The sequence below is a fragment of the Macrobrachium nipponense genome, chromosome 33 (assembly GCF_015104395.2).
Source record: "Macrobrachium nipponense isolate FS-2020 chromosome 33, ASM1510439v2, whole genome shotgun sequence".
Classification (NCBI taxonomy): Eukaryota; Metazoa; Arthropoda; class Malacostraca; order Decapoda; family Palaemonidae; genus Macrobrachium; species Macrobrachium nipponense.
Genome location: NC_087219.1, coordinates 28076296 through 28101991, shown reverse-complemented (window position 1 = coordinate 28101991; position 25696 = coordinate 28076296). Strand labels below are relative to the sequence as shown.

Genomic DNA, 25696 nt, shown 5'->3' with positions numbered 1-25696 from the left:
CACTCTTAAGTAGCAGAGTACAATAAACTCATTTTCTCAAATGACAGACAACTTTACATGGGGCATAATAGTTATTATCAGAATTTCATATAAGTAGTAGTGGTATGTAGTGTCTTATACAAAGAACAAACAACTGGGACTGGCAGGTGGCAAGGTGATAAACATTTCAATTCCCATGGTTTGTCAGTTACTTTTAGACTTGGTTCCTTGTGTTGTTGCTTTTTCTTTTGGGAGGGTGGAGAAGCTTGCAAATGACAATAAAATTGTTGTCCCCATTGGTGGGGAAGTGCCGTCATTACACCTCCTCATGTGATGCACTGTAGACATTACTTAAGCTTCTTTGCCACGACCCTTTGACCCCTTTCATTCCTTTGAATGTACACTGTACCTATGTTTACAAGAGTCTTTCCTCCATCTTACTTTCTTTCCACTCTCTCCTAACAATTGTTTCATAGTGCAACTGTGAGATTTTTCTCCTGCTACAGTTTTTGAAACTTTGTACTCTCAATGAACCTTTTAGCTTTGAATGATCTTTGCCCTAAATTCTGTTTCCCGTTTATTAGTGTACTACTGGATAAGGGCATTTATTTGCTATCCCATCACCCTTCCCATACATGTGGTCCTGTTCACACAGCTATTAGTTGATATCTCCTTGCTGGTGATCCGCAATAAGACCAAGATAGGAGCCCTCTCTGTGTCAGAGGAAATGTTATCTGTTTTTCTCACAGAAAATGGACAGATGAGGTCCGGTAACTATGCAAGTCCAATCATCACAAGGCAGCTGGGAGGTGAAGATGCTCTGGTACAAGTTATCTGTTATTTTTGGGCTGTATGCCTCTTTGCAAGGTAAGATTAAAACCTATATTTTTTAATAAAAGATTCTTTGCTTGGTATTTTAAAGAATTTTAGAAGATGAGCTTCCATTTGGAAAATTATTTTCCCAAAGCATTTTTCTGTGTTCATGTTAATTGAAGTTATTGTCTTAAATATGTAAATGTTCTTCATATTAATTGTGAGTATTTATATATGTAAAGTAAATGTTTATCATATTAAAAAATACCTGTATCAGCACAGACATAATTGTGTGACTTTTACAAGAATTTTCTCTAGGATCATCTGGTTAATTGTGTGACTTGTATTATCTCTAGGATCATCTGTTTATCAAATAATATGCATATAATTTATCAATGTCCTAATGTTCCTGTAGATGCTATCCTCTAAAAGCCTTGAAATCAGAGAGGAAAGTGAATGAAGAAATTTCCCTGTCTCAGGTAGGTTTCTAACCTATGCTGTTAATTCAATTACAAACAATAAAGAGTAATAATCCTATTCAGTGAGTATATTCATACATGGTAAACATTTGCAGATTATCAGTTAAATAGTAAATTTTAATTCCGCTTTGTGAAATTTAAAGGACAAAGTGATTACAGGAAGGTAATCTGTTAATACACGCACACACACACACACATACACACCTGCACTCTTACACAGGGCCATATGGACTTATTCTCATAAACATCTGATTAGGTATATCTCTTGTTATGGGAATCTTATCTGTAAACTAATAGTTTAAGGTGATTTGATATGATTTCAAAGGTACCTACACACATTCCCTCAATTAAGTATAAATATAAAGCCAGAAAATCATTATCCAAAGACCATATAATGAAACTAGTAAAATTATTTAAATTAGCACATTTTTTCTAATTTAGTAGAATCATAAATATTCTGGAATGACAACCCTATATTGCATGTCTTGTAGTCAACCACCATTATTATAAAAATATATATGTACAGTGATGCTCCGCTCAAATCTCATGCGACATGACTCCATAGGATTGCGTTCAAAATTCACTAACTGGCAACCTAGCTTGCTCCATATTTATCTATTATTTCAATGCAAAAACGCGATTATTGCATGCAATAAGGACATAATGTGTTTCATAAGTGTGAAATCTGTCATATATTTCAAAACTGTAAGAAAATGTCACAAGTCGCAAATTTCAGAAAAACACGAAACATTTTCAGAACTTTCATTCGCTGAAGCATTTGACCAAAATGAATTCGTCATCAAACCTCAGCTCGAATGTTAAATATAAAAACGAACAAAATTTTCGTAGCATTAATAATGCTTCCAAAGAAAGCCTAAAATTTGAAATAGTCTTATTTGATTACTTTTACACATGAACTCTGAAAAAAATTAAAGATGTATATACAAAAGTAGAATGCGCCCACCGATATCAACGTGTGAGGGGAGCATGTGTGACGTATCATTAGTGTTGGTGCAACAACAACCACCTGTGTAACTTAAGTAGGTCTACAATGAGTAGTGACTATGAAATTATCTTGAAAACATTTATACTTTATATGTTTTAGTGGAATATTTGGATTTTCATACATAAATATTTATACTTCTTAAATATTTCAAAAATGATGGCATACTAGCAAATATTCGCCTTTGGAATTATTCTTTTGTCAAAGCCAAGATATTATTCCTAGGCCTAGGTGTTAGATTTCTTACACCTACCATTCACGTCTCTCTATTAACAATATCTGGTCAGACAGGAAATGAGGTTATCTACACATTCTTGCACTTCAAGTTACCTTATGAAAGAATCAATTATACATCAAAAGCAAGAAGGAGGACTTTTAAGAAAATAACATTTTAAACCAGTTGAAAAACAAGTGTTCCATAAGCTTTGATATTAATACTTATGATATTTCGATTAATAGCCATCTTCTGCATATAACCAAAATCATCATCATCTTTTATTCTTCAAAGAACAGGTAATCTCTAAAAATAAGAGCATTAGAAACAGATTACATCTCAGAAGGCTTAGATAATTTTTTAGGCCTATAAATTATTTTGCAACATACAGGCAGCTTAAACACAGCCTGAAACTTCAACATTCAAAGAAAACTTGTTTTAATTCATATTTCTATTTTGAAATTGTTGTTATGACTTTTGAGCTTATTAGGTCTACTGTCATAGTGCTGCAGACTTGGTTATGTTGACCAGTCAGAGGAGCATGTTAAGTGTGATTTCATTGCTGGCTCCGCTAACCTTTTGACACCGCACTTTGAACTGAGCAACGTAAGAAAAAAAAAAGTTCAAATCACACACATTACGAATTATACCAATGCATAAAACTGATCATATCATTTAACCATAAGGAAAATAGGGTTAGCTGTGAATTCGCAAACTTTTCGATAGTATTACATTACAAATAAAGAAAAAAAAGTTTAGCACTACTTAGCAACGTCACGTTGAGTCTGAGAATCTGGACGATACAAAAAGAATCGTGTCGCATGAGATTTGAGCGCCACTGTACTTAGTAGTTACTACTGGCAGCTTACGTGAGCACTCGAGATACTACACCCAAACAATTAGGCACCACCTCAATATTGTACTAGTTTATATCAACTATCTGGTGTGTAAATTGATGGCAAGATGCCATGTAATCTGAATATATGACTACATCATTATCTGGTCAGAGTTTTAGCAGTGATTCATATACATATTTTTTCTCATTGAAAGCAGGCCTCCCATCACAGCACCCTTCTTCTCCATCTTACGATTTCACCCAGATAATTGGCGGAAATGAAACTTATAAAGGGCAGTTTCCCTATCAGGTAAGAAAACAGCTACAAGAAACACTCATTCCAACTATTGAACTTAATTTGCCTATGAAAGGCATCTTGTTCTGGGCTATACTAGAGATGTAGCATGTCTAGATATCCTCTTTATAATAACAAACAAATAAAATTGTAAAATTCAGTGTTTACCTTTTACTAAAATGGATCATCACTTAAGAATGAATGAATCCAGTACAGGCGGTCCCCGGGTTACGACGGGGGTTCCGTTCTTGAGACGCGTCGTAAGCCGAAAATCATGGTAAGCCGGAACATCGTCAAAACTCGTAAGAAAACCTTACTTTTAATGCTTTGGATGCATTGAAAACTATGTAAACTGCATTCTTATGGCATTTATCATAAAAAAAAAAACCTTCAAATATTGATTATTTTGCATTTTTGGTGTCATATTTCATCTCCCAGATGAGCGTTGTAGGCGTCGTAACCCTGGAACATGCATCATAACCCTGGAAATAACGTCTATTGACAAGTGTCATAACCTCGGAACATCGTAAGCCAACACCGTCATAACCCGGGGACTGCCTGTATTGGGTTGCAAAACTTGTTTTCCAAGGTACAAAGATAATACAGTGTTACCCCCCGTATTTGTGGGGGATGCATACCAGACCCCCCCTCTGCAAATAGCTAAACCCACTAAAAAGGTTTATAGTACGTAGCTGGTTTTCTTAATAGTTTTATCACAAAAAGTCCATTTTATGATGAAGTTGATTAAAAAAATAGGAATTGGTGGATATTTCTCATAGAAAAATACTGAGAATAGGCGAATTATCCGCAAATAGTTGGGGTATATGTTTCAGAGAGAAATCCGCAAATACGTGAGTCCGTGAATCCGGAGTGCGCAAATAAGGGGGCTTCACTGTACAGTACTAGAAATCATTGTAGTGAATAACATGAGCCTATTTAAAAATATATTCTCCCAAGAATTAGTTTTGTATATGAGACTTACCCAGTAGTTATATAGCTAGTACATGTTAGTTTCCACTTGCAGCACCCTAATTCAAATTTCGCGGTTAGTGCTTCGATTGCTCAGTGTAGGTATGCAGTGCCATCCCCCAATGGCAGTACTAAGAACAACTTATCTAAGCACTGCATTCTATTTTCTGCAGCACTTTACCAAACATTGAGTGCTTAGAGCAGCTTGTTCTTATTTTCCAGTTGTATCACCGGATTTCAGTAGTGTTACACAACCACCGGAACGCATTCGTAGCCTTCGAGCAGGATAAGTCTGGTCTTTGTTTATTTATTCAGACTATTATCAAGCCAGATATTTCTCCAGGGTCATTTAGTTAGTGAGTGTCAGAGAAATATGGACATTAAATGTTATAAGTGTGGGCGCACACGGCATATAGCTAGAGGATGTCGGGGTACCCGTACAAATGTGGTTTGCAGCAACTGTGGAAAGAATGGGCATTATGCTAGGATGTGTAAAGAACAGCATGCGAAGTGTGCTGAATGTGGAATGGAAGGTCATGTAGCGAGTGTGTAGGCGAAAGAGGATGAGTCAGGCTGGGAATTTGGGAAACTAGGTGTCAAGGGGATTCAGTTGGGTGGGTCCTCTAGTGTGTGGATGTGTGAATGGTTGAAAGTGAATAAGTATGAGCCGAGCATCAGTGAGCAAATGGATTTTGGGGATCAGCAGCTAGTGTTGGTTGAGTATGGAAGAAAGCAGAAGAGAGTAAAGAAGGTTAGTGTTAGAGTAGAGATGGCAGATAAGTCTGGGGAGGGAATTGATGAGACGTACAGTGTGTGTGGGTTTGAGTTAACAGAATTTAGTGAGATTTTGACAGGAGGGGAACTAAGTAGTAGGGAGGTAGTTGACAGTGTGAACAAGTCCCTTCAGGAGTGTGACTGGTGTGAGTGATTTGGTAGCAGAGATATGGAAGATATTGGGACCAGAGTTAGAAGGGGTAGATGAGATAGTTGACGAGATTTGGGAGGACAGTAGCGAGGGAGATAATGTGAATCTGGATGAAAGTGGTCTAGAAGAAGTGAATGGCACTGCGACTGAGAGAGTGTATGAGGGGCCTCAAATAAGATCCTGGGGCCAGTATCCAAACATCCCTGGATGTTGAGAAAAACAATAGTCAAATGTAACGGGAGGAATTATGGAGGAGTGATGTAGTGGTTGCAATTGACAACATTCTCAAGGGTCACTTGTAAGAGAGAAAGAAAAGGTGAGAGTGGCTGGTTGTTTTGGTTGTTGTCTCTTTAGGTTGTTTGTGTTCATTGGAGTCAATAGGAAGGGTTTGGATGTATTGTGTATTTGCTATATCGTGTTTTATGTTTAATTGTTGTTAAGATAGTATGGGGAAGGTTTGTGTCTGGTTTCCCATTTTGAGAGAGAGAGAGAGAGCATGAATGGTGTATGGGTACTTAATGAATGAATTGCTTGTTGGCGGGCGGTTGGGTTCATCTGCAGACTTGGTCACTGAGCCTTGAGGGAGTCAGAAGTTATTAGTCTGTATTTGGCAGTCAGTCAAGTGAGGCAGTTTTTTGGACAGAGGTAGTGAGTCGCTGTTGTATGTTTTCTGGATTGTTTTGATATTGTGCCTGTGTCTGTCTGAAGGTTGTTGAGTTTGTGAGTTTCTGTTGTGTTTGATTTGCGAATTGTTGTTTTTGTGAGTTGTTGTGGACTCTTGATGTTGATTGGTGTTTGTTTGTGTCATTGATTTGTCGTGTTTTGAGTTTTTGTGCAGTCTCGATGTTGATTGGTGTTTGTGTTAGAACTGTGGTGTTTGTTGAGCTGTGTGAAGTTTTGGTGTCATAGGTGTTTGTTTGTTTAGTGATTTGTTGTGTTGTTTTGAGCTGTTGTATGGTTTTGGTGCTTGTTTGGTTTTTTGGTGTATGATATTCAGCAGATGTTTGTCTAAATGATTGAATCCAGTGGGCAGCACAGCATCTTGCCCTGAATTTCTTGTTATATGGTGAATACATGGTTTTTGAGAGTTGTTTGTTTTCCTTGCTGAACCAACTGTCCTGTAGTACTTGAATAGTAACGTAAAGAGGAAAATGTGTAGCTGGGGGTAATTTGTTAGCCGGTACGATTAAAGTGAAAGTGGGGAAATCTTGGTATTTAACTTGCTTAGCCTTGATTCCGCCACAATATATTCTGTTTTACTTACCGGACTTATGCTGTGAGCAAATGGTTATTAACCCTTAAACGGCGACTGGACGTATTTTACGTCGACATTTTTCGTCTCTCGGGTGCCGACTGGACATATTTTACGGCGACATACAAAAGTTTTTTTAAAAATTCGCGGAAAAATACTTTTAGGCCTACCAGCCGAAAATTCTTGAATCACGCGCCTTGGTGGATGCTGGGAGTTCACGGATCAAGGTGTTGTTTTGTTTACAATCGTTACGCAGGCGCGTAAGCGCGAATTTCTTTCTGGCCGCACTAAAAAGTATCTCGGAAATTATTTCGTCACTTTGACATAATTTTTGTACCATTTTAAATTAGCCGTTACATGGAGTATTATATATGAAAATGTGCGCATTTTTATGTAAAATACAACCAAAAAATACTCATGATTGTAGCTTTTATCAGTTTTGAGATATTTTCATATAAATAACGATGTGCCAAAATTTCAACCTTCGTCAACTTTGACTCTACCGAAATGGTCGAAAAACGCAATTGTAAGCTAAAACTCTTATATTTTAGTAATATTCAATTATTTACCTTAATTTTGCAACTAATTGGAAGTCTCTAGCACAATATTTAGATTTATGGTGAATTTATGAAAAAACTTTTTCCTTACGTCCGCGCGGTAACTCTTCCGAAAAAAATCATACATGCGATTGTGGTAATGTTTGCACCATTTTAAAATTAGCCATTATATAAAGTTTTATATTTGGAAATGTGCGCAATTTCATGCACAATACAACTAAAAACAACCCATGGTTGTAGCTTTTATCAATTTTGAAATATTTTCATATAAAAAATGATAAGTGACAAATTTTCAACCTTCGGTCAACTTTGACTCTACCGAAATGGTCGAAAAACGCAATTGTAAGCTAAAACGCTTATATTTTAGTAATATTCAATCATTTACCTTAATTTTGCAACAAATTAGAAGTCTCTAGCATAATATTTAGATTTATGGTGAATTTATGAAAAAAATAACATTTTCTTTACGTCCGCGCGGTAACTCTTCCGAAAAAATCATACGTGCAATTGTGGTAATGTTTGCACCATTTTAAATTAGCCGTTACCTAAAGTTTTATATATGAAAATGTGCGCAATTTCATGTAGAATACAACAAAAAATAATTGAAGGTTGTAGCTTTTCTCATTTTTGAAATATTTGCATATATAAATCACGATAAATAGAAAAAAAAAACCACTTTCGGTCAAATTTGACTCTACCGAAATGGTCGAAAAACGCAATTGTAAGCTAAAACTTTTACAGTCTAGTAATATTCAGTCATTTATCTTCATCTTGAAACAAATTCGAAGACTCTAGCACAATATTTCGATTTATGGTGAATTTATGAAAAAACTTTCCTTCCCTCCGCACGCGGATTCTCCACCACAAATCTCCGAAATGCGTACGTCCCATTCTCGGAATATTTGCTCCGTTTCATATTAGGCATTTCATAGAGTTTTATATATGAAAATGTTCGCAATTTCATGTAGAATAAAACGAAAAATATTGACGGTCAACTTTAACTCATCAGATATGGTCAAAAACTGCAATTGTAAGCTAATACTCTTACAGTATAGTAATATCCAATCATTTGTCTTCATTTTGAAAGGAATTGGAAGTCTCTAGGACAATATTTAGATTTATGGTGAATTTTTGAAAAAAATATTTGTTTACGTCAGCTCGTTACGAATTCATGCATTATTTTGTGATAATATTTTCTCTGTGTTGCTTTTATCGTTTTACAATGTGTTATATACCAAAATGATCACAATTTAGTGTACATTACAACGAAAAAAAAAGTAACTTGTTACCTTTAACCGTTTTGCGCACAGCGCGATTTGAATACAATTATATATCAAATTTCATTTTTACGCTATCATATATCGCATTATTTATATATGATAATGATAATTTTTTTCATTTTTGATGGTTGCATACTAAACTTCAGCCAATGACAAAAAAAGGAGCCAAAAATGAACTCTTAATCTTGAAAACTAAGCGCGCTGTGATTTTTTGAAAAAAATATTTTTTCCGCTTCCGCGCTCACTCCGAAACACCTCCGGCACACGGGAGACAATTTTTATTATACCACTTCGGCGTTTAAGGGTTAATAATTGCCGTAAGTAAATGTCATTTTACATTGTTGTTTTAGGTCAAACTTTGTTCTTAAATTTTGTTTACCGGCCATAGGCTAGTAGCAAGACACTAGTAAATAATTACCATAAAATAATTCTTGAATGTTATTCCATTCTTTTATCCCAAAACCTTTGCAATTTTTTCCGGTTAATAAAGGGATTTTGACGAAGGAAAAATCTATTTCTGGGGGAAGACCTGTGTCGCCTGGTGAAAAATCCCTGTAGCTCATTTTTCAAGTATAAATACTTCTAGATATACCAGAGAAAAAGCTAGCATGTTATGCTGAAGTTACTACCCTCAGCGCGATCACCCTGAAGGGTGTCGGTATAAGTAAAGGGGCGTTGTGGAAACCACAATACACAGGGCCTTCGCCACTTAGAAGATTCCTTCCCAAAATCCCCTTCCGCGGTGGGAGCCGCTACAACGAAACCCACCGACAACTCCTCTCGCCACTACTACTAATACCCACGCGCTCTTCTCCTTCCTGAAGTAGTCCTTTTTTGCTTGGATTAACCAGGGTAGGGAATGTAAAAAATAATAAAGGGTTGGGTTCACCGGGTGACACAGGTCTTCACCCAGAAATAGATTTTTCCTTCATCAAAATCCCTTTTCTGGGATCGACCAGTGTCGGCCGGTGAAAACATAACAGAGAATTATATCCAAGCTTAACAGATATGTTTCCAAAAGGGGGTTAATAAAACCCAAAGTAAGATTAAATAGAAATTATTTACTACTAAAGTTTTATAAAACTAGAATTACTTATGAACTAATTAAGCCTTAATCTACTTCAACTATAATTAAGCCTTAATCTACTTAAAACTAACATCATAATATAATATGAATTATAATATAAGACTGTGAAGTCAAATAAACTGGAAGTTAAGCAAGACACAATTGGTATGGCCAATAAGGCACTATCAAGTAACTATTTACACTATATATAAGCTCTGGTGGCGGGATGAACAGGTCTAACCCGGCCCGGAGAAGAGGATGGTGGGGAGTACGAGCGAGTCATGTAGGTAGGAGAGAGTGAAAGGGAAAGGAAAACAGAATGGAAGTTAGGATGTCAACCCCGATCTTCAGGGAGGACTATGCTTTCTGCCGCCACAGTTGGGAATTTAAGGGCCTATAGGTTCTTCAAATAGTGGCGTTTAAAAACTGCCGGAGATTTCCAACCCATGTATTTCTTCAGGTCCTCAAAGTTCATATTTTGAAAGTAATTAATAGACGTGGCAACTGCCCGGATGTCATGGACATGTGGAACTGAGTCCGGATTGGCTTGTTTAATGAAGTAAAGAATTTGTTGCCTGATGCCTTTTAAGGTGATTATACCACCTTTCTCTCTAACAAACAGAGGGCCTGAAGTTATTTGAGAAGTCCTGGTTAGGAAGGTTCTAAGAGTATAGACAGGACATAAAGAACTATCTTCCGTAAGCGGAAGGATTTTCCAAGGAGTCCACCTATTTTGTGGGTCCTCGTTTTTGGCTAAAAACTACCTGTCCGGTGAGAGAAGGACTTCGCCTGACGGGAGGAACTCGACATGGCCTGGGTTTCTGGAGAGAGCTGATAGTTCAGATATTCTAGCTCCTGATGCCAGTGCTACTAGAAACAGTGTCTTTCTCAATAGAGTTGAGAAGGAGCATGAATCATTATTTGAGTCTGAAGCCAATTTAAGTACGTCATTTAAGAACCACGAAACTGACTGAGGGCGGTCTATTGGTCTTAAATGGGCGCATGCCTTTGGGATAGAAGAAAAGTAGGCGTCCGAAAGATTAATATTAAAGCCTATTTGGAAGATTTTCCTTAGGGCTGATTTCACTGTGGTAATAGAACTGGCAGCTAGACCTTCCTCAAATAAAGACCTAAAGAAAGAGATTGCCAAATTCGTGGTCATTTCGTGAACATTTGCGTCCTTTAGAAACTTGGCCAGTTTCTTTACTTCTGAATCATATTGTCTAATTGTGGACTCCCTCTTATCAGATTCTATAAATAGAATGTTCAGAGGGTCTATACTTGCGTCTTTCTGAGCCGCAAATTTCATGAAGTCCATAAAGTTAGGGCATTCAGAATTCTTGAGGAAGTTGACACAGTCTGAGTTTGTACCACTTGCTTCAGCTTCGGGGCCGGTATCAGCTGGGGATTGAGTTTCATTTCTATGAGAAGTGGATACCAGTTGCTCTTCGGCCAGTTGGGGGCTACCAGAGCTATTTTTCCTTTGAAGGATCTTAGCTTGTGTAGCACTTTCAATTGAAGGTTCACTGGTGGAAAGAGATCAAACCTCTGCCAGTTGTTCCAGTCTAGGGACATTACATCAGTTGCGAAAGCTCGAATGTTTAGGTTGGGAGCCACATAACAAGGCAGTTTGTGATTGGCTTCCGTGGCAAATAGGTCCACCTGAAGGTCCGGGATCTGATTTGCAACCCAATTGAAGGATTTGTTGTCTAGAGACCATTCTGATTCCAGAGGAGTTGTCCTGGAAAGGGAGTCCGCTATAACATTTCTCACTCCTGCTAGATGAACTGTCGATGGATGCCATTGATTCCTTTCCGCCAACAAGAATATTGCTATTAATACATGGTTCAATTTGTTGGACCTGGAGCCTCTTCTGTTTATGCAGTGTACCACTATGAGACTGTCCAAAACTATCCGTATGTGGATATTTTTGGGCGGAGACAGACGTTTCAGGGTCAAGAAGACTGCCATTGCTTCCAGGATGTTGATATGGAACTGGCGGAATGTCTCTGACCATGTTCCCCGGACTTTTTTGTGTGGCGAATACCCCCCCAACCGCTCAGAGAAGCGTCTTTGTGGATGGTTAGTGATGGCGGAGGGAACTGCAGAGGTACTGACTTGGACAGGTTCCGGCGGCCTCTTTTTTAGAATAGGTGGGATAACCGAAACCTTGTCCCTGAGCTTGTTGTTGGCTCTTGATCCCCAGACTTGATTGATGTCTTTCAGTCTGGCTTTTAGCAGGACATCTGTGACTGATGCAAACTGAAGCGAGCCTAGGATCCTTTCTTGGGTTTGCCGAGAAGCTCGTTTGTTCTTGAGAAAGTGCTTTGTAGCCTTTGCTATTTCTTTGGCCTTTTTGGGCGGGAGAGATAGCCCGTGTTTGTTCAGGTCCCATTGAATTCCTAGCCATTGGAAATTGGAAGCCGGAGTCAACCTGGATTTGTCCTTGTTTACTTGGAACCCTAGGAATTCCAGGAATCCTAGTATCTTGGTGGTTGACTCGTGGCATTCTGCCACGCTGGTTGCCCAAATCAGCCAGTCGTCTAGGTAGGTTACTAGCAAAATGCCTTCCTTCCTTAGTTCCTGAACTATCGTTTCTCCTAGTTTGGTGAATACCCTGGGCACAGTGTTGAGTCCGAAGGGCATGACCCTGAATGAGTAGGCTTGTTTGCCTAGCTTGAAGCCCAGGTACGGGGAAAAGTTCCTGGCTACTGGAACGTGATAGTATGCGTCTGTAAGATCTATAGAGGTGGTGAATGTAAGAGTTGAGACGCGGCAAGTCCAGTATCACTCTTTTCTTGTCTGAGTCCTTCTTTGGGACACTGAACAATCGTCCCTGGAATCTCAGGTGCTTCACCTTCCTTATGGCCCACTTTAGGAGGAGATCTTTGGTGTAGTCCAAAAGATCTGCCGTGGGTTTTTGGTAGAAACTGACTGGATGAGGAGGGCCCTTCTCCCATTTCCAGCCTAGGCCTTTCGAGATTATACTGTGGGCCCATGGACTGAAGGTCCATCGGTCCCGGAATAGATATAGCCTCCCTCCTACCTGAGATCTCTCATGGTTTGGCAGCAGGTCTGATGCCTCTACCTCCCCTGAAGACCCTGCCTCTAGAACCAGTTCGTAACCGTGATCCGCCTCTGGCTCGGCTACTTCTGGCATGCCTGCTGTATGAGTGAAAGAGATCTTTCGTTTCATAGGTTGGGTGGAAGGCTGGGGATGTTACCACTGCTGTGGAAGTAGAGGGTTGAGGAGCTGTGGGAGTCTGTACTAAGACAAACTGTTGGGGAGGAGCCTTAGAAGTAGAAGGCTTACCGACCTGCGACACAGGCATCGCCTGCATGAATGTTTGTGGTCGGGCCATCTGGTAGGGGTTATACCGCCTTGCCTTCTTCTTAGACCTACCTTGCTGTGAGGGTCCTTCAAACTGACGTTTGAAAGGGAGACCCCAGCGGATTCTTAGGCTCTGGTTCGCCCTGACTGCCTTGTGGAGAATATTGTTAACCTCTTCCTTAGGGAAGAGGTTATCTCCCCAGATTGATGATCTTATGAGTTTATTGGGCTCATGTTTGATTGAGGCCCCCACCAGTAAATGCTTCCTACAAGCCCTTCTGGCTATAGCAAAGTCGTACAGATCTGCCTGAAAGGTCTGCAGCAGTCCTTTCACCAGGACTGAAGACTTGCTCCTCTTCGTAAGTGGAGGCTACTAGCTCCGCCGCTGTGACGGAGTTGATGGATCTAGCCAGCCTGTTCCTGGCCTCGAACTCCGCCTTCACCAAGTGATCCGGAATTCTCGGCAGTCTTTCAGAGAAAAGGTCGGAGGCGCCATCCAGGTCTAGTTTACCAGTAGTAAATGTGGCCGGAGTGTCCGCCCAAAAGTCCATTCCGGTGGGTAGCAAGAGGGAGGTAGCCTCTGTTTCCCTTAGCACTGGCATCGGTTTGTCCTCCAACGCTGCTTGCAGTGTTAACTCCATCACCTTGGAGGTACAAGGTGACGGAACACCGTCTGGGGTCACGAAAATAGTATACTTGCCCTTGTGAGGCGTCAACTTTGTGTTGACGCAGCCCCAATCAGTGAGGGAGCGGACTCAAGTTGCTTGGGCCTGCTCCCTAGGAAAGATGACCTCACGAATCCTGGGAAGGGAAACTGAAGCCCGGGTGGGAAGAATTCAAAATCTTCGATTGGCCAGGTTCCACAACCTTCAATCGTCAACTTTCTGTCCGAAAACGGAGCATGCAGAGCCTGTCTCCACAGGTTCTCTTTATCGAACGAGGGCAGCTTAGATGCATCCGGCATTATCATGGAGAGGGCCGGAGCTCCGGAGTGGAGAAGTCCGGAAAGCATCTCCTCCAGCGGTTTAATTCTTTCCGTCAGTGACGAGAAAGCTTGGCCGGAGGAGTCCGGGGCCGAGGAGAGACGTGCAGCCTCTAGCCCCTGGTCGATGACTCCACTAACCTTCTCCAGTAGACGGCTAGTGAAGGCTTCGGGGTCAAACCTGTGCTCCGCCGCCATAGGAACAGACGGTGTTGTTACTGTCCCCATAGTAGGGGAAGAGTTCCTGGCAGCAGGCGATGGGCCGGAGGATGTCGACTGCTGGGGGGCCGAGTACAACTCCTTCGCCGCTGGCGGAGCTGGTTTGGAGACCTTGCTAGACAAGAGGGTTTCTTTCCCTCTTGTTTTGGTTAACATGTAGGTGCTTGAGGGTATCTGTTGTGCACTCGATAGCTCTATAAGTGGGAAGCAGAGTACTGCCTTCTCACTGAGATTTTGTTTGTCTTAGTATTGTATCTCCTTTGGCGATGGTAAACTCCTAATTTGAATATCTGCCTGGCTATCACAGATGTAAGTCTCTGGATTCTCGCTTGTGGCTCCTGTTTTGTGCTCCACACTTGCCATTGCGAGTCACCAGAGATATGTCTCATTAGGCTCATTATCTCTTTCTGTTTACCCCCTGTTAAAACAAAAGTCTGTAAGTCTGCTGCATCGCAATCAATCCATGGGCCACTGCGATGATTCAGACAAACAGCAGTTTTCTTCTAGTATATAGTATTTTCTAGTTCGTAAAGTGTTCAACTACTAATTATTCACTCTGAATTGGAGTGAATGGAGGAAGACTGCTTTCAGGGTATAATGAGAATACTTCCTCCCAGAACATGCTTCTTACTCTGTTAAAATGTGTTGTCTTCCATTTTATATTGACTTCATGTTTTAGAGCGAAGCTAAGGATGTAAGAACAGCCTCTACTTCCTTAGTTTTCAAATATTATTCATTCTTTACGCCCATTCTGCTATTGAACTTCCAGAAGCATAATTGATCTTCGCTAATTATATTTTTTTTGTAGGCTTAAAAAGTGTTGAAAATTTTCAACACCTTGAGACCATTTTTAGTGACTGGCATGGCATCCAGGAAGGAAGCACAGGATGTTCTCCTATTATTATCTCTTCACCTTTTCAGTACAGTGGTGAGTTTGGAGAGCCAGGGGGTACAGTGTACCTGGAGCACCTACCACTCAGTGGATGGGTCTTGACTTTATTTCAGTGTAGGTGTCAGTGTTTTCTGGTTGTTTCATTTTGGTGTTGTGCCCAGGGCAAAGGCGGGTACCAATCATACTTTGCTAGTCATAGGAGCATTCCCCTCACGGCAGCAGAGTTTTCCCTAAGTAGGAGGCAACCCTTGTCTCTAATGCCATGGCACTATAAGTTAAGATGAGCACAAACCAGAGGCAGTATTCATCTGCATAGCTCTCTTAACTGACAGGAATGACAAGCGTTGTTTTTTCAATGCTAGCAACTTTTCTATTTCAAATTCATTATATGATTTAATACTTTGGAGTAGAATATGTCCATGATCCCACCTCCTTTCAATGTGGAATCAGCTATATAATTACTGGGTAAGTCTCATATACAAAAAAGATATCTTTATAAGGTTTGTATAGACTCACCCTGTAATTATATGATTGGAACCCTCCCACCTCCCCTCTGATGGACATTATGCATACAACAGAATGGAGTTCTTAGCTAAGCTATTCCTAGTAGTATTGCCATTGGGGGACGGCATTGTATACCTACAATTAGCAATTGAAGCGCTACCCACAAAATTTGAATTAGGCTGCCGTACTAGGAAACTAATAGCTATATATTTACTGGGTAAGTATATACAAAACCTTATTTTATTATAAAAATATTATATTTATATATACTAAATTGTAACATTTTTATACTGCATATTCCTCAAACTGAATGATACAATGAATGACAACACTAAAGTGAATGCAACATTTTTCATTGCCTCTGATACTATGACTATCACAGTCTTCATCAAAATATTTTCAAATTCCCCAGGTCAGCTTTCAGGAAGGATTATTAGGGGTTTTCGTTCACTTCTGTGGTGGAGTTATCATCTCTCCCAACTTTATCGTAACAGCAGCCCACTGCGTCCTTGGAGCCGACTATACATCGCCACAAGGTCTCAGGGTATGTTGGAAACTGGATTGTTATGGAAGTAGGGTGCCCATATATCAGACACCACCATACTAACAGACATTCAACTTACAAACATTCAGAGTTACAGACAAATGGTATCGCAAATTAAGATTGTGTTCATAGTGCTCCCCTTTACTACCCACAAGTTCAAATTTTGTTATGCATGCCTATTCTGTATGTACAGTTCTGCAAGGTCAGCGTATATTGTATTTTAGAATAATAGCTATACAGTGCTGAATTGATATTACGTACGTACATATACGCTACTTCACTAGGCATGAAAAGTACAGTACTAGTACATAACAATAAACAAACAATTCAATATGCAAACAGCTGCCCAGGACATAGAATAATAGCTATACAGTGCTGAATTGATATTACGTACGTACATATACGCTACTTCACTAGGCATGAAAAGTACAGTACTAGTACATAACAATATACAAACAATTCAATATGCAAACAGCTGCCCAGGACATAAATCGTTCATAAGTAGTTATGAAGGGGGTTCCATTTTTTAGATGAGTCATAAGACGGAAAATTGTCAAAAGTCATCAGAAATCCTAAGGAAACCTTCCTTTGAATGCTTTGGGTGTATATTGAAAACTATGTAAACTGCATTTTTATTGTGTTTTCCATAAAAAAACTTTCAAATATTAATCATTATATAGTATACTCTTATTCTTATCAGGTTTGATATTTAACCCTTAGTGGATGGATAGCTTCACAGGTTTGGGATGGTGGACAGATTGATCCTACAGATAAGCAATATTTAGCACATCGATTTGGAAAGAATCAGGCAGGAAAGAGGTAGTTCTATAGCCCATAAATTCACTAATGGGAACTTTTACACTAGTGAAAATCAAGACTCTGTGGCTCATGCAAGCTTAGTAGTGATTTTGACTTTGAGGGGGAATGTACTACTTCTCTGTCTCACATGACATCTTTTTGTAAATTTGCTCATAAATATACCAAGGAGTTGCTGTGGGTTTTTGTTCATGTCTTTTACGATAGTTTGTCGGTTGCAAATGCAATTTTGCAAAGAAAAGTGCAACGAAATATTAGAAAAAATATGTTCAAATAAAAAAGTAATGAATCTTTGTTCTCAGTAAATTTACGTAAATATTTTTCAACAAACATGCTAAGAATTTGTCACTGATTTTATTTCTTATCAGTTTTGATATTTTGTGAGCTGTAATTATAATTTTACAAAATAAAATATAATAATTTTTTAGAAAAAAACATATCAGTTGGTAAAATTTATGATTGTCTTGTAAAAGAGGCTTCACAATGTCTTGTAAAAGAGGCTTCACAAGGAGCTGTAAATAGTCATTTTCATCTAATCATGGAAGGAAGGGAAATTAAAAAAAAAAATTTTCCACCATGTGCATTTGCATATCTTTCTTTCCATTGATATGTTTTTTAGTAAATTGGATGACCTCAAAGTATAGCCGGCCTGAGTAGCTGCATATTGATTTTTTTACCCGTCCAGTAATGGTTAAAGACCAATTTTATGGCCTAAAATTTTGGGATTGAACCTTACATGTGGTATAGGCTAGTTTTGGAAAAATGTAAGAGTTTGGTACTAGGCTAAGCCTAGGCTTTGGATTTCCTGACAACAGACAATAAATATAAGTGCTGTTTTGCTTATTTGAGAATCTTTTATTGTTGTTATGTTGTTTCTATATTGGAAAAGACAATGCCTACCATATTCTTTGGATTTCCTGACAACAAAGTCAACAAGGTAGCATTTCTTTCCACAGAAATCGACAAACTTTTATTTTTGTATAATAATGACATTTATAATGGTTTACTTATATCATGAAATAGAAAATTACTTTAATCACATCAAAGACTGTTCACATTGAAGCTATTTTCTAGAATAATTCTCCTGTTATGATGTCATTATATGTGTCATTATAGCTGTTATTATTTCCATTAGGTAAAGATAGATTAAAGAATAGAAATGAATGGTTATTATACTGTTTGGTAGTTTCATTAGTTGAGGAGAGAATAAAAATGTATGATTACTATACTGTGCCCTAGTTAAAAGTGTTTGCTTGGCAAGCTTTCGGTATTCAGTAATGTTGACAACTCGGTTGTAGAGTGCCTCAGTGGTGTGAACAGTATGGTCTTGGCCTGCCACCTTGGTGGCTGCGGGTTCGATTCTTGGGTATTCCATTGAGGCGTTAGAGAGGTGTATTTCTGGTGATAAAACTTCACTCTCAAAGTGTTTCGGAAGTCACGTAAAGAACGTTGGTCTCGTTGCTGAATAACCACTGGTTCCATGCAACATAAAATCATCATACAAACAAACAGACAAATATGATTGTAAACAAAGGTAGGTCAGAAACTTTTTTTGTTTTTGTTTATAATAGTTAATTACAATCATTTGGAAATAGTATATACTTATTATATACGTATACATTTTATAGACATATTCTCATCTTTTAGTGTCTTAGTTTTAGATGTCAGAATCTTAGAGTTATAAGCTAATGTAGCGACTGCTAACATAGCCTAGGCTTATCGCCAGAATCAAAACTCAACATTATAAGGGATACTATACAGTAATGCCTCAATCTGACATGATTTGAGTTGCGAGAATTCACAATAGCGTGAACTTTTCATTGGAACCTAATTAATTATCATACGCAAGTATTTCACAGACACATAAGCACAAACGCAACATTTTCGAATCCTGGAAAACCCCGTGACAGGTGTTTGTTCAGTTTATGTAATTTGTAAGTTTTCAAGCTTTTATGTGTAAATTAAATAACATTAAAATAATAATCTCTCTCTCTCTCTTCTCTCTCTCTCTCGTCTCTCTCTCTCTCTCTCTCTCTCTCTCTCTCTCTCTCTCTCTCTCTCTCTCTCTCTCTCTCTCGTAATTAGCTGTGGCATAGATAATTTTTAATTGATCTACTTTTACTTTACCTTCTAGAAATGTAAATTCCTGTTCTAAAATAAACATATTGTAACTAAGAGTTTTATTGGTCCAAATAAAAAGCACTTTTTGTTCATGAAACAGGATTTCAGAAACAAAGAGAAAGAGACAGAATAAAGAATTTCTTAAAAGTGGTTGTGAAGGCTTCTAAAAATAGATTGGTTGGTCAGAATGGGGAAGATGAAGGAGAACTATGTTTTATGTATGTAATCTTCACACACCTCTATTTTTACCAACCATTTATTTCTTTTTTTATGGGTAATATACATTTTAAGCTAACTTTTAAATGAAATTACAATAACTGTAATTTCATTTAAAAGTTAAATATTAAGCTAACTTTTAAATGAAATTACAATAACTTTAATTTCATTTAAAAGTTAGCTTAATAAGTAGGGAACATGATTAGGGTCATATTTAGTGTTGAAACTCCAGAAGTAAGCATTTATTACCATTTTTTGAGACCTTGCCAAACTTATGTGAGAATTCCCCTTACACGATGGGTCTGGAACCCCGAGATATGCAGTAAAAATGGGGTTAAACATTACATGCAGTCGAATATTGCTTGAGTATATACAGTATTTTGTCTTTTTGGAGTCATATTTCTTCTGTCGGATCAGTGTTATAACCATGGAACATGCATCGTAAACCTGGAAATAATTGCTGATGAATATAATTGAAAAGCGTCATAATCTTGGAATGTTATAAGCCAAAGTTGTCGTAAACCGAGGACTGCCTATACATATACGAAACAGGAGGAAACAAAGGGGTATTAAGTAATAGGGCAAAATCCTTACTTCTCCTCACTCTAAACAGACAAAATTGAGAAGCAAACTTTTTACCACAAGTCAAGAGAGAAATTGAGGTGCTAACTCCTCATGCTTCCTCTAAGGGAAAATTGACGAACAAAGCCTTTACCGCTCCTCAGAGAGATATTCAGGTGTCAACTCTTTGTTCTCTTCAGGATAAATAAGAAGCAGACTTTTCAATCTTCCTTAAGAGGAAAACAGGAGCAAACACCTCCTCAGGAAAATTAAGAGAAATCTTCTCCCTTCTGTACGTTAGTAATAGAAAATCAATTTCAACGTGACATCACAGCTTTGACAGAGACTTCTTACTGTTGTTCCAGGTAGTTGCAGGTGAATATGACCTGAATCACGCTGATGGTGATGAACAAAAAGCTGACATCAACTTCATCATCCAACATCCATTCTTCGATGAGTAAGTTTTTGTGCTCTTTTGTCGTTTCAGTATATTTCCGTTAACTAGGAACATTTTTTACTTCCTATTTTGCATTAGAAAAAACTAGGAACTTTTTTTACTTCATATTTTGCATTAGAAAAAAAAATGGAATTCCTTTCCTGGATATATTGATATATATTTAAGAATATCAAAATCTACAAGTTCACAATACGTATATAGATAACCGTCTTTTCCATTGTCTTCCAAGTTTTATAATTTTTTTAAATTTTTTCTTTAAAGGGTAGACTGCTCAGCAACATATATTCATGCACCCTAAATATTTGTTCTCTGAATATCGTCAGGGCAGGAAATTAAAAAAAATATGTGGATAATCTTTCCCAAAATACCCCGTCTATATCACTGAGAAAGCTTTTTATAAAGGAATTAGATTTTCTTCTTCCCCGTAATGAAAGGTCAAAAGAAATATAGTACAGTACAACAGTAATTGAAAACTCTGATACTTAGAAAGCATCCAGAAATTTATAGAATCTTTGGGTAGAGAAAATCCATTTGCATTTAGTTTAATACAGTAGAATCTTTGGTCACTCACACTTCCTGGAAAAAGGAAGCCCCTAAGATATTGGCGTTTACAAGTTAACTTGCAGGAAATATGTCAGATCTATAGTGGGATTCACTGGAAAAAGTAACATAAAGGTTGTGCAATTTTTAATCAAAACTAACACCATACACAGTATAAATTGGGATCATCAAGTCCTTACACAAGTACGTATGTGTTTCATAGGTAAGATACCTTAAGTAGCTTTCATTAAGGAGACAAACAATACAAAACAATATTCACTTGTAGCACCACGAAAATTACTGCAAATTAACGTGACCTGAAGCTAATTGTTTGTCATGATGATGATGATCTTTATCAGAATCATTTTCTGCCTTACTACAGATCACTTTTTTTTTTTTTTTTTTTTGCTGATAAGAATCACTCTGGAGAACGACATTGCCTTGTTGAGACTTGAAACACCTTTAGTTTTCAACGAATATGTTGCGCCACTTGAACTTCCAGAGCAGGGACAGAACTTCACCTCAGGTACACTGCTAATTTTGATCTCGGTTACTTTAAAAATTGCATGATATACAAATTAACCAACTTTTCCAAATGTCTAATGTATTTCTATTTCCCCCATCCAAATTTCTTGAAATATGCATGTTTGTGTTGTGTGTGTTTTCATATTAGTTTCCCTCCTATTCTCAGATAGCACTTGAGGATAAGGTTCATAGCCATCTTACCTCAGCTTAGGTTGGGTTAGTAATTTCAGAAGTCATTTCCAATTCAGTACTGCCTCTACCTGCTAAGACTTGTACCACAATTTCTACCACCTTGCAGAAATGTGTGTAGTAACAGGCTGGGGCTCAACTCGTGAAGGAGGTGGGGTGTCACACATTATGAGGTACACTGAAATCCCAGTCATCAGCGACCAACATTGTCGGGATTTTTACATCTTGGACGAAATCTTTGATTCAATGGTCTGTGCTGGGTGAGTAGTAATATTTAACCTTCCAATATTAATATTTGGACCTATATATTGGTCATTTTTTGCACAGAAATTGTCATGTTGGATTTCATTTATAAGCTTTTCCTAAACATCTTAAGAAACTATAAATTGGTTGATACCAAAATTTTTCAAGATGAATGATTTGTTACAAAAACTGCAGAAAATCTTAAGTAAGACTGGTGTAATACTTGAAATATTTAGCTTAATGTCATTTGAGAATCTCTAGTTAGTCACAAAGAAATATGGTGAAATATGATGACTATGCCTTGAGGCATACAGGTACCATATGAAGGTGAGAGCAAGAATAAGTTGAGAGTTTTTAGTGTCTTTAATGTAATATCCACCTTTTATCTTCCTCAAAGATTTGATGAAGGACACAAAGGATCATGTAAAGGAGACTCAGGAGGTCCCTTAGCTTGTGGATCTTATTTGACTGGCCTGGTCTCTTGGGCCTACGGATGTGCAAGGCCAAATCTGCCCAGTGTCTTCACCGAGGTCCCTCATTTCGTGGACTGGATCAGGTCTCACCTCTGAGACTATCTCTTAAGACATATTTTCAGGACATCTCATGGCCTTTATATTCAATAAAAAAAATTTTCAAAATAATAAAAAAAAAAAAAATTTCCAAAACATCCTCCAAATATTATTGTATAAGACATTCTTTAAGGGCTTAGATTCCAAAAAGTTATGCCGCTTATTTTTTGGGGATTGTGTACATGTAACCAGAAATGAAATACAGGTATGCACAACTTTTACGATGTTCTGTGAATTGAATTCTCCAACTTTGCTTTCATTAAAAAGCAATAAAAAAAATCCTCAAGCACTATGTATAATGGTTTATGTTAATATCACCTTAGCCTATCATAAGTGAGTTTGAATCCCACCATGGGAGGAAGGGTTTCTTTGAATGTTTTCTATCTGGATCTGTGGCTTGTATTGACAGGCTTAATCAAAGGTTAGTAGGTTGGCCAAGGCACTAGCGACCCATTGAGATACTGCCACCAGAGATTAAGTCCCTTCTAAGGCTGGCCAGTACAGTCTGTTGTTGATCCCTCTCTAGTCAAGGACTTTTCCTATGCCTACATCATCTCAGAATAATCTGGCATATTCATTACATGTCTTTCACTGCTGACACACTTGACAACACTGAACATCCAATTCTTATCTTGTTCAAACTGTACTGACTTGTGTTGAAGATTCAATAGCCTGGTAGGCATCTCCTCTTACTTGTAAAAATGATGGCAGTTAAGGAAGCTGATTCCAAGGCTTGTTTCGTTTTCACTGGTGATTACAATACTCACCACACTGAATGCCTGAGCTCACTTACTGCCACAGACAATCAAAGTGTTGCTGTTCTAAATTTCTCCACTATTTTTGCTTGTGAGCAATTAATAAATGAACCCACACACCAGTTTGGCAACCTTCTTGGCCTTGTATTCACAGATGTTACAGGGATTGTATCTTGTCGAGGAGGTTTGTTGGTGGGTTCCTCTGATCATTGTTTGATTAAAGTTAATGTGAAGATGGACCAGGTTCTGCATGGTAGCTATTCAAGACAGCTATACTTGAAATCCAGGCCAATTGGGATGGTATTCACCATGATCTTATTGAGATCTGGCGAAGCAGTATTTATGTAGTCTGAATATTACGGAGTGTTTAAGTAATCACTCTTAAGAAGTTGATCTTAAAGATAAGCCCTGGTTTAATGCTGCCTGTTAGCTTGCCTAAATACAACACAGAAAGCGTATCATTTATGGTGAAAAACTGACCAGATTTTTTTAGCCATAATTTTACTGAGCTCAGGTTAACTATGAGAGAGTTGAGAAAGCTTAGAATGCGTGTGTAAAAGAGATCTTGCTCTCCACTGGTGATGGCCATAAGTGGTGATTATGCTCAAGGCATCACATAAGTACTAAAGTGTAAAGTAATTCATACAGGCAATCCTTGGTTATCAGTGGGGGTCCCGTTCTGATGGCTTGATGTTAAGCAAAAATCGGTGATAACTGTGAGCGGAAATTGGTGATAATCAAATTTTTGGTGCTTATTGGCACCAATAACTGGATTTTGGCGTTGATAACCAGTTAATGGCACCTCTGTTAGGTATGTATCTGCGACAATACTCTTATTACCAGCGCTGATAACCGGGAATTGGTGTTAGACAAGCGCCATATAACCGGATCACCAATAGCCGAGGCCACCTATAACTGAGGACTAAACAATTATTGGCGATCCAGTTTTATGGGGGGCATGTTTAGCGCTGAAAATTGGTGATTTGCAGCATTGAAATATGATGATTTTCTGTTATTAGTGCCGATAATAGAGTATTGGTGCCAGTACATACCTAACATGGCCGCCATTAACTAGTTATCGGTGCCGATAAGCACTGGTGATGTTCAGTTATTGGCGATTTTTGCATGTTATCAAGCTGTTGGAACAGAACCCCTGCCAATAACTGGGGACTGCCTGTATTTTCTGCGCTTATGTGCTTGCTATGGATAGTACTGGAACTTGCAACTTCATATAGGCACAAAACCTCTCCTCTCACAAGTTTCTGAAGTCAGCTTCATGAGCTATGGCAAGTTTTGTAAAATGAGTACTGGAAAATTGGACAAACTAGTGTTACATTCACAGAAAAGGAAATGCCTACTTGTAAATGAGTTCAAGTGTGCGCAGAGTCTTGAAATGATCAGCCTAATAAGGGAAATATGATTTTAAATGCAAATCTGTGGTCAATATTTAACCATGCAAAGATCGAGACAGAGACAAAACAAATACTACTAACGGGAAAAGAAAACCAGACTTATATAAGACATGAAAAAGTGGAATGCTCATATACAAATGTCTGATTCTGTGTATGACTGGGTCTATATAGTTACAAAAAATTTTTTAAATGTCTATGTAAATGGTTATTCACATAACTTTATTTACACACCACTGCAATAAAGCCTTAATAGGTTTTATATTTTCTTAAAAATCATCCACAGTACTTAAACAATTTAGTTGTCTCAATAAAACCCACTGTGGTGTGTACGTTGATTTAAGCAGTGCATTACATTCCTGACTGGGGTGTGCTGCAGCTAGGGCATAAGATTTCTTTATGTTAGTATTGTGAAGAATTTTATTTGATCTTAATAAGACAGGTCACTTAGGTACCTTTTTTGTTTGTTTGCATATTTATTCATCACCAACTTCATCAATGTTGAACTGTAAGCCAATATTCAGCTCTACAAATCATTACTTTAATTTAAATTTGGAGATGTGAGTCTATCTATAATCACAGGGTGATTTGATACGGCTCCTTTCCTCATCAATATGGCACTCTTCTTCTTTGTCAGTGTGCGATTCCTTGTTAGCTGTGAATTCCTATGTTCCCACACTGGGATTGTTCTTCAGAGTGCAGTTGTCATACACAGTGAATTCTTTTTTAAAAGTGGAATTCCAGTAAAGTGTATAATTACTCTTCTTGTTCAGTGTGGAAATCTTTAGTTGAGATTCTTCTTCAGTATGGATAAGAACATACTCAAGAATGGAGTTCTCCTCTTTAAACTGCGTATCAATTTAATCATTGTCCTCAAAATTTTAGTTCTACCATTGGAAAGTTTAATACTGACACATATTAAAAAAAAAAAAAAAAAGTGTCGATAAAATCTTCTAAGCAGTACAACAATACACATTCCTGGTGGCCTCTCTCTGCTCGACATAAACCGTGCAGTTGGGAGGTCGAGTAATGATAGTCGACTTCTCCCAGGTGACTGGATCTTCTGTCAATTTCCAGGAGAACCGATGGACCAGGTTGGTGAAGAAGAGAAATAGTTCAATTCTGGCCAGGGATTCTCCTAAGCACACGCGCTTTC

The 25696-nt window shown here is 38.2% G+C and overlaps 3 protein-coding genes across 11 annotated transcripts in view; 2 read left to right on the top strand and 1 right to left on the bottom strand.

The window, feature by feature from the left end:
* Nucleotides 1-25696, top strand: part of LOC135203053 (two pore calcium channel protein 1-like) — a 734396-nt gene that overhangs the window by 338420 nt on the left and 370280 nt on the right. The window lies entirely within an intron of this gene.
* On the top strand, nt 691-22668 carry LOC135203052 (trypsin-1-like). Of its 2 annotated transcripts, none has more exons than XM_064232643.1 (7): nt 691-846; nt 3542-3633; nt 16008-16139; nt 20219-20310; nt 21267-21376; nt 21674-21824; nt 22205-22668. In XM_064232643.1, exons 1-7 carry the CDS (start codon nt 756-758, stop codon nt 22374-22376), a joined length of 840 nt encoding a protein of 279 aa, XP_064088713.1. In that variant the 5' UTR covers nt 691-755; the 3' UTR covers nt 22377-22668. The 2 variants fall into 2 exon arrangements, with proteins under 2 accessions (XP_064088713.1, XP_064088712.1); XM_064232642.1 differs by having other exon boundaries at nt 692-846; nt 3539-3633.
* Nucleotides 20985-25696, bottom strand: part of LOC135203051 (cytochrome P450 2B1-like) — a 70490-nt gene continuing 65778 nt past the window's right edge. For 3 of the 4 annotated variants that reach the window (XM_064232638.1, XM_064232640.1, XM_064232639.1), the window contains exon 12: nt 20985-25696. In XM_064232638.1, the coding sequence (XP_064088708.1) occupies nt 25494-25696 (203 nt within the window). In that variant the 3' untranslated portion in view covers nt 20985-25493. The other variant, XM_064232641.1, reaches the window with a different exon arrangement.